Genomic DNA, 9,654 nt, shown 5'->3' with positions numbered 1-9,654 from the left:
CTACCATCAATGACGATGGTGAGGGTTGATTTATTGATGGATGATGCTAAGAGGGGGATAGGACATCCTAATAGGAAGTGGAAGGATATCGTAAGGTTAGACATAGAGTAATTGGCTCTTTCTAGCGGCATGTCCTCATATTGGAGGGTGTGGAGGGTTAATATCACGTTAGTTGAGTAGCCGAGGTCCTTATATGTGTCTTATTTGCTCATAGTGTTTGGTAAATTGATTTGTTTTTTTTCCGGTACATGCTTACTCCCTTGTATGTTTTTGGTTTTTGATCGTTATTATCAATAATATTATGTTTTATATGTGTATATGTAGCTCACACTGTTTTATTATTCCTCTGTTTTCCCTATTTAAAGGTGTTTATTATTTACACATGTTTGAGGCCTTTTTTAGTGAAACAATAGCTCTTTCCCTATTGGAGACACGACTGCCGATATCTATGCCCTACCAAATTTCAATGGGATTCTGAGGGTACGTTGTTATTTTACATATATAAAGTTATGTTTAGGAGCTAGGGAGTTATCTTCCAAACATGTATACATATTAATAAAGGGCTAATCACAAAAATAAACAACATAATTGTGAAATTCTCTTTTATAACCAATCCTTGAGATATTTTTAAAATAATCACCATCTTCGAAATACTTTAATCAAACTAATTGATTTTTGTGTCAGATTGTCTTAAGAGTTAAGACCGTTGAGACGGAATATAAAATAATATGAAAGCTGAAATTTTAGAAAAATTGTATATTTCAAAATTCCATATATTCTAGTTTGGTATATTTTGGAGAATACTCCATTTCAAACTTGTATATTGGAGTGCATTTTAGGTTTTTTTTTTTTTTAAATTGTATGTGATGTCTTTAGCGTTTTAACAATTTATCTAAACACAAAACTCTATTGATCAAAATATAGCCAGATTTTAAAGCCCAATTTTCTATTGGAGGGTCATGGGAGCGAATCAGTGATGTCATGCTGTAAATTATGTCTAATTATACATTTTATGGTGTGCATTTCACTTATGTATGAACTATTGTGGGGTGGTTAACTTGGCGGATTCTAAGATAAGGTTACAGTAAAATCAAACTTTTTGTCTTTCCAATGTCCTCGAATAAACGTTGATGACGATAATGTCAAATATTTTATGAGTATTGTTACTAGTATCTTGTCATTATTTGTTGCCAATAATATTGTCAAAAGTGATGCTAACCAGTTAGTTATATATCGATCTCCTATATCAATAAGAAACTGATTACCTCGGGAAAACCGATTTGATGAAAAAAAATTTGGCATTAGTATTAACCAAATATGTAATTTATTGCATGTTACCAAATATGTAATTTATTGCATGTTACAGTGACTCCCGAAGCAGTCTACGAAACACAAGAAATACGTATAAATGATTTCCTTTCACGTCGTTAAGGGAAGTAATGTAACACATATTTCCCAATATGTATTTTAACTGTTTAAGTAATTGAATTTATGTTAAGGAGGGTTAATTTTAGGTTGAGGCGTGACATGCCTCATAGCAGACGCAACGAGCCTGGGCACATGCAAGCGTAGAGCACCTAATTGATGGAGCGGCGCACCCTATTTAGCAACTAAAACTCTAATTTATCGATCCTTAGGCCCTATTTAAGGACACTAACTCCTAGGGTTGCCTTATTTGGCCTCCATTTTGTAGAATCACCTCCCTCAAAACCCTAGGCTCCATTTATGATCTTCCTTGGGTTTTGTCACTTTGGTGTGTAGCTTGTGGGAGAAGGAACCTCATTTGATGGAAGAGAGCTTAGATTCCTCGAAACCCTAGCCTCCATTAAGACTCTTATTAGATTCAGATCTAAAAAGTATAGCCTCTAGCTAGAAGTATTAGTAACTTAAGGAAAAATGTTGTTAAGCCAATAGGCATGACACTCCTGTTAAAGGGTCGCATCACGCCTGACTGTTGACTTTTTGATCCGTTTGTCTTTTGGTCAAAATTTGGTGGATTTAAACTATAAACTGATAATAGAACTTTGTTTGGTTATAGGTTATCAACTTTAGCTATTTCGAGGTGTTTGATTGTGTGTGTAGTGTCTACAGTTGCACTGCATCCATGTCTTTTGTTTTTAAAGACTTTGATATGGTTTTATTATGATTTTGGAGCACGATGTAATATGTTTGATCAAATGGATGTTTTTATTATACTTTGAAAAATGGTGTTGGTTGATTACTCTTATTTTAAAATGAACAATTTAGTTTGAAAATTTAAGACGTTACAAGTGTAAGTCATTTATGACGGGACTGTTATGATGCTCATGAATCATAAAATAACCATCAAAATCTGTTGATGTTGATTGGTGACTAAAACCCACATACACACTTAAGTGTTGATATTTCCTACTCCACAAGCATGGCGGGCAAAATGCTATACTTCACAAATTTTGAAGGGATCCATCAAAAAAATCCTTTTCCAAACTCCATGTGTATTATTACAATATTAAAAGGATTAATCCAGTAACTGTTACTCATATAATACGTATGAATTACATCGGTATGAATACTTCGTCACTATCAGTTGTGTGGTAATATTAGTTTTCAAATTGTATTTACATTTTCATTTTGAAAAACTATTGTGATAGATGGCCCAATAAAGTGTAGACTCTTCAGTTTAAAAACTAGATGTGTACTATAATTGATGGTGCTTACCTAAAAATATAAACATGTATAAATATAATTATATGTACTATAATTGCATGAAAGAAAATGATATTTTCTTTTGTAGTGTAACTTCAAAAGCCCATAACCCCTTACACTCAGAAGGAGATTAATAAAAAAAAGATGCTTAAATGTTCACAATAGAAGGCATACCTTATCAAAAACACCTTTGAAGTACATGATTACAACAAGAATTGTACAAGGTACTGAAAAAGCAATTAAGCTAAAAAAAATGAATAGAAAAACAATACAAAGTGCTAAAAAGCAGAATGATTTTGATTCTAAACAGTTAGAAGAACAAGCTACAGTCCTCTTGGATCATATATAACCCCAAGGGTCAATAAAAACCTACCAAATAACTAAATAAGATATAACTTTTCTCCAAATATTAATAAATTTACAAATCCAAAAAATCAAAAACCCAAAATACTCCCTCTTTTTTTTTAACTTATTTCTAATCCAGTTTTTTTTTTATCATCATAATCTCATTAATTACCAGTTCAATGTTACAAAGATATCAGAAGACAGTTATATTTTAATCTGTACAGAATCATTCCTACCCTATAAATTACCTCCTCTTCCACCTCACCTCTTCACCCCTTGTACTTTGTGCTTTAAGAGTGGTACATTTCCAATCCGTCAGTCTTTGTCACATATCCTCTCCTTTCCCATCATCACTCTGCCACAACACACAAAACATCAATCAAAATTCTTCTTTCAACAACCCCCATACACATGACCTATTTTATTAAAAAATATATTTTATTAAAATCCAATCCACATTGGAACTGAAACTCTCACACTGCGACTGCTAAGACTGGCATACCTGTTGCCAAGAAGTTGATTTCCCGGACCCACCACCGACTTCACCTACTTTCTCACAGTCGGTCACCTGCCCGGATGAATTCCCGGGCAGATTAGTTCCGAAATTAAAACCGTTTCTACCGGATCCTGTTTTCGGGTCGGGATCAATCGGCTCTACTTTCGGTTGGTTTAATGGGATTTGAGGTCGGTTTGGGGGATTCTCGGTCAGCAAAGCGGGCAGCTGTCTCGGGTTTACGGGCGGGGTGAATAATGAAGGTGGAGGGGCAGTATCGTTTTCACCGACGACTCCGGGAGCAAACTTAGTGCCAGGTGGCAAAGCTTTTTCGATTTTCTTTGATGCGATTTTCCAGACAACGGGGCCCAGGTTTGCAGCAAATCGAGCTAGGCTTCTAGCGTAACCATGCTCAGCATGTAAACCTACCTGGATTTTAGTGAATAAAAATATATATTAAATGTTTTTAATTATTACTACAAATTCAAAATATATATATATATATATATATATATATATATATATATATATATAACGGTGTAGTCACTACAGAATATTGTTAAGTGGCTAAATCAATAAACTGGTGAAGGATGGAAACAAATAAGGGCTTAAAAAAAAATAAAAAGCAATGTACTTTCATTTATTTGTTTATTAAAGCATATTGCTTCTATTTTTTTTCCTATTATGTATCTATTGTGTTTTTATTATCAAAGCAATGTACTAAATAAAACCTACCAAATTATAGCATCAAATTTTCAAAATTTTCCTTATTAGGGCGATGTATTTTGATAAATCTACCAAATTAGAGTAAATTACACGAATGGTCCCTATGGTTTGGGGTAATTTGCACGCTTGGTCCCTAACTTATTTTTTTAACTCAAAAGGTCCCTACTATTTGTTTTTGTTACACACTTGGTCCCTGTCTTACCTGAAAAGACTATTATAGTATTATTTAAATAGGGAAAAATGATGGGGTAGGTAAGGTGAGGTGAGGGGGTGGGGTTGGGAGTGTGTTTATTTAAATAAATTAAAAAACCAAGGGGAAAATAGTCTTTTTAAGTAAGATAGGGACCAAGCGTGTAACAAAAACAAACGGTACGGACCTTCTGAGTTAAAAAAATAAATTAGGGACCAAACGCGTAAATTACCCTAAACCATAGGGACCATTCGTGTAATTTACTCACCAAATTATATCAATGAAAATTGCTTTTTCTTTGTATGACACTGCTATAAGTGAGTAGATTTGTAATAGGAAGAAATGAAAGTAGGATGCTTTAACAAACAAATAACTACTTCCTAAAAGCTACTTCCGAATTAAATAAGTACAAATATGGTATAGATGAAAAGTGATATATATATATATATATATATATATATATATATATATATATATATATATATATATATATATATAAGAAAATTGAAAACAAAGAACATACTGCTAATAGCTGCTTCTTTTCCCCACCAAAGTTGGATAAAAGAGATGACTCATAACCATAAGCTGAAGGGTGATATTGCTTGTAGGTCTCACGTCTAGTTTCGTCAATAATGAAATGTTTATTCCCATATTTCATGTCTGCTTTCCGAATACGCTCTGAAAAAATTGAGAATAAACAATAAAAAAATGTGTAACAAAAAATTAGAATTGTCTTATTAGTAACAAAAGGAGTGATCTTGGTTTCTTTTAGTTATCAAAATTGATTCTTTTAGTTATACATTAAGTTTAGTTACTACTGTGTTTATTCTTTTATCATTCAATCAAATCACATCTTAAAAAGATCTAAAACTTTGTGAATTGTGACACCCACAAACAAATATAGAATCTATTATATTATAAGAAGTGCTAAAGGCTATTTTAAGAAATTAAAAAAAAACCTGGAAACTCTTCATTCCAATCTGACAACAATTCTGAGAAATGTTCACCATTGCGAGAACGATTCGATCCAAATAAACCATCAGGTTGATACCTATAAAGCATAGGTGGCGCTTTTCGTAAATTATAAGGAGTAGACTCGTTTGTATTGTCTTCAGGGGTTGCCAGGGTGGCACCTGAGGTTGACTCAGGACCAACACGGTCCAATGGCGGTCTGCCAGGTGTCTTCTTCACATGCTTGCCAGGTGGCCTTCCTCTTTTCACCACTTTTGGTTGTAATTCTCCATCTTCACCTTCTTGCCTCAGATTCTCAAAGTCCCTTTTTGCCAACTCCAGTATAGACCTCGCCTATTGAGAAAAAAAAAAGTAAAATGATATAATTTATAAAAAATTAGAAAAGTATGCATAAACAAGATGAAACTTACCTGTCGAAAGTATATGGTATCAGATGAATTATACTGCATTGCATTTGAGCAAATCAAATAGACATCTGCCTGCAAACACAAGATATATTCACAAAAGATTCATATAAACATAACTGTATGTATGCTATATGAAAAGAAATAGAATCAAGATATCAATTTTAAATGATTATGTAACTGCTAATGTTTATGTTATACTATATAAGAAGAGAAACAATGAGATTATGACTATACAAACCTCCAATTCTTCCAAATTTGAATAAAGACCCTCATCAAGTTTTCTCCTAACAGTGCCAAAATCCATAGGTTGCTTGATAATTTCATGGTAATCTGGAAGCTGAACACAAAACAAGATATCCATATCAATGAGAAGTAGAAAAAAAAAAACACAATTGATGACATGAAAGCTTTCGAAATAAACACCTCATTAGGGTCAACAGGATCAGAGAAGACTGCATGAGTGTCCTTCCTGTAGAACAATTTAAATACTCTCTTAAATCAAGAAACAGTGGAAGAAATAAGATGTACTCTATTCAAAGAAGCAAAAGAAAGAAAGAGAGAGAGAAAGAGACACACTTTTGAAGCCTATCAAGAATGAACAACAACAACTTTTTGTCTGGCAAAGGTGTTGTGGGTCCAGACTCTAATGGTGACCCTGCATAGAAATTAAATGAAAAGATTAGAAAACAAAAACCCATGATAAAATCTCATTCAAGAATATAAGAAAAGGGTTTTTGATTAAGACCATGAAGAGTGTCCATCGCTTTCAAAACCTTTTCACCCTACAAACATAAAATCCACACCAATCGTTACAACAAAGAAGAATAAATTAGATTACAGAATATACATCAAAGGTAGTTGTAGTTCATCATTAATGAAAGCACCCACAAGATGAAAGGAAACATAACCAATTGGGAAGTACAGGTGAGGTTAAAGAATACAGAGAATAACAATAATTAATAAAGAAAAGACAAATTTGAACTTTTTCCCAGAGACATGGTGGTGGGGGAATGTTCCTTTAAGTCTGTGTGTATGCATATCCTTATACATATACATATAAATAATAAAAGTCAGATAGACTAACTAGAAGCAATACATCAACTATCAACTATACAAATATAATAAAATAAGAGAATTTATGTCAAAAACAGAACGTTGATAGAATTAAAGGCTTCAGATTTCACAAACCACGAAAGGAAAAAATATATATATATATATATAAATTAGCATCGCACTGTACGTGTATGTTATATATCCACACATGTATCTATTTACAGGTTTTGTAGTTATGGATGTGTAAGCTAAAAACAAAACGTGACATAGTCAACACAAGTACGTCCACTAACGATCTTGGAAGAAAAGAAAAGGCTGTTGAAGTACCCGCGAAAATCCAAATAAAGTTTCAAAGGGAGAAAATCATGGCCAGTGAAGATATTTTCTTCCCCTCAATTTTGCTATTTTTAAAATCCTGGTATTTTTTATGCTCTAAAATACACTTTTTCCCTCGATTTTCTTGTTTTAAACTCTTAAGCATTACTACACTACAAATTCACAAAAACAAAAAAAATCTAAACCCTAATTTCGAGGCATTAATGAAAGAAATTTACCTGATGATCAGTGAGAACACCACCAGATCCGGATTTAATTTTGCGAATATCAACATCAGCATTCGAATCAGAGCCACAAGATGCCGAATTAAGAGAGGAAGATCTAATTAAATCAGACGAGAAATGTTGTTGTTGTTGTTGCTGATCCGATTGGGGCAAACGAACAACGAGCTTGACTTTCTTCTCTTTCCTCTCATCATCATCGTCATCGTAGTACTCTTCTTCACCGACGTCGCTGGCAGTCGAGTTAGGGTTCCGGCGATTGGATCTCCGCTGTTGTAATTGTTCTTGATTTTGCAATTTCTGTTGTTCTATAGCCCGTTTCTGGAGATCTAAAAGAGAAGGACGGCCTTTCTTCTTCTTCTTCGCCGTCGTTGCTCCACCTCCGCCTCCTCCTCCGCCTACCTTACCCATGCTCCTTTCTCTCTCTATCCTTTCTCGCTATTTTTGGTTTCTCTCTCCAGAGCAAGCGTTAACTATTTTTGTTACATTACAATTTCTGAATGACAATTTGTTAACTTTTGGCCCTTTAACTATATAAATATTGACTTAATTCACCCTTCTATTAGTAAATCATGCATGGTCTATCGAAAATCGATAATCTTGATATCAAATCGTGTGGTCAATGAAAAGACTTGCCTCTTTTTTAAGATTCTTTGCTTTTTTGTGTTCAAGTAATGTCATTTGTCTCTATATCAGAGCATATACTATAATGAAAATTATAAGAAGAAATATAAAAAGTTCGAATAAACGATAATGAAAAACATAAAATACACTAAAATGAAAATTATAATGTAATGTGTGTTGGATTTTGGAGCCTAGCTAAAATAGAAGTGCAAAAGGCATAGATTTCATCTAGTTTACCTAAAGTATTTGATGTCATATTTTAAGAATCAATAGACCAATATACAAAGTCTGATTTTATGTATTGTTGATTTAGTTAACCATCTAAAATGATACAATTTTAAGGTATTATTTCCGATATTTCATGCTTATACTTTAAAACAACAACAAACACTGAAAATCCTATTATAATGGGCTAGGGGATGTAAATATCAGACAATCGAAGTCTCCTTATGAAGAAGAGCAATGTGTCTCAAATAGGGGTGTAAGTGAGCCGAGCTACTCGGAATCGACTCGTTAAAAGCTCGACTCGAGATCGAATTAAACGAGCCTGAGCCGAGCTCGAGCCTAAATATGAGGCTCGTTTATTAAACGAGCTCGAGCCGAACTTCAATTAATGGGCTCGCGAGCCTAAACGAGCTTAAACGAGCCTATATATATATATATATATATATATATATATATATATATATATATATATATATATATATATATATATATATATATATATACACATAGAGGCTCGTTTAGGCTCGATTAGGCTCGCGAGCCCACTAAATTGTTCATGAGCCGAGCTCGAGCTTCATTTTAAGGCTCGAATCGAGCTCGAGCTCGAGCTCGAGCTTCTTCAAATTAAACGAGCCGAGCTCGAGCTTGGTCAGGCTCGGGCTCGGCTCGACTCGTTTACACCCCTAGTCTCAAAGATGATATTGGGCATGTGCAAAGCAATGACCTATAAAGGAGGAAAAACAAGAGGAAGTGAGTAAGTTCAAGTGAGCAATAAAAAAATATATAAAGATAATCATAAAAAACACAAAAAGATTTTGAAAACCTGTGAAAGAGACAAAAGCAATCAGGATAAAGTCAATATAAGCGGAAAAAAAATAAATAAAGATCTACTCTAATAAATGAAAATGACTTTGCCACATGTCCTTCTCTCATAAGATTAGCCACATGTCATTTTGTCATAATTTGAAATATATTTATTTTCTACTTGTCATTACTTTAATTTTCATTTTCAATATATCATTGATTTACTTTCCATAAATTAAACCTACCATAATGACTATCAAATTTTAAATTTCAAATTCAATTCCAAATAAATTTACAGTTTAAACCTTTATGTTTAATATTTTGTTATAATTAACCCGTTTAGTACACACTAAACTTATAATTTTAATTAATTTATTCTTTGCATATTTTTTTCTCATAATTTTCACTTATTTCAATTTCAAATTCAAATAAAATTTCTATTTAATCATTTGTACTTAACATTTTGTTTTAATCTACCCGTATATTATACGGGTCTCACAACTAGTAAAATATACAAGACAAAGTATATATCAAAATAAATAAATAAATAATCCCGACAATGATACTAGTCTA

The 9,654-nt window shown here is 33.0% G+C and overlaps 1 protein-coding gene across 1 annotated transcript; it reads right to left on the bottom strand.

The window, feature by feature from the left end:
• Positions 1–2,961: 2,961 nt before the first annotated feature.
• On the bottom strand, positions 2,962–7,892 carry LOC145085935 (uncharacterized). Its single transcript, XM_079023631.1, has 10 exons — positions 7,426–7,892; positions 6,564–6,600; positions 6,395–6,473; positions 6,242–6,287; positions 6,057–6,155; positions 5,822–5,890; positions 5,399–5,744; positions 4,963–5,117; positions 3,533–3,952; positions 2,962–3,385 (listed from the first exon to the last, which is right to left on the bottom strand). Exons 1-10 carry the CDS (start codon positions 7,837–7,839, stop codon positions 3,356–3,358), a joined length of 1,695 nt encoding a protein of 564 aa, XP_078879757.1. The 5' UTR covers positions 7,840–7,892; the 3' UTR covers positions 2,962–3,355.
• Positions 7,893–9,654: the final 1,762 nt, after the last annotated feature.

This window comes from Lactuca serriola, chromosome 2 (genome assembly GCF_051521515.1).
Source record: "Lactuca serriola cultivar US96UC23 chromosome 2, Lser_US96UC23_V15, whole genome shotgun sequence".
Classification (NCBI taxonomy): Eukaryota; Viridiplantae; Streptophyta; class Magnoliopsida; order Asterales; family Asteraceae; genus Lactuca; species Lactuca serriola.
Note: the sequence above shows the minus strand (reverse complement) of the source record. Positions and strands in the feature narration are given on the sequence as shown.

What these genes read in the sequence shown, in the direction of transcription:
- LOC145085935 (XM_079023631.1), bottom strand. Translation starts at nt 7,839, where the DNA reads ATGGGTAAGGTAGGCGGAGGAGGAGGCGGAGGTGGAGCAACGACGGCG. An exon ending in AAAAGAAGCAGCTATTAGCA is followed by an intron (nt 3,953 to 4,962) that starts GTATGTTCTTTG and finishes ACTAAAATCCAG; the next exon opens with GTAGGTTTACATGCTGAGCA. An exon ending in AATCAACTTCTTGGCAACAG is followed by an intron (nt 3,386 to 3,532) that starts GTATGCCAGTCT and finishes GTGTTGTGGCAG; the next exon opens with AGTGATGATGGGAAAGGAGA.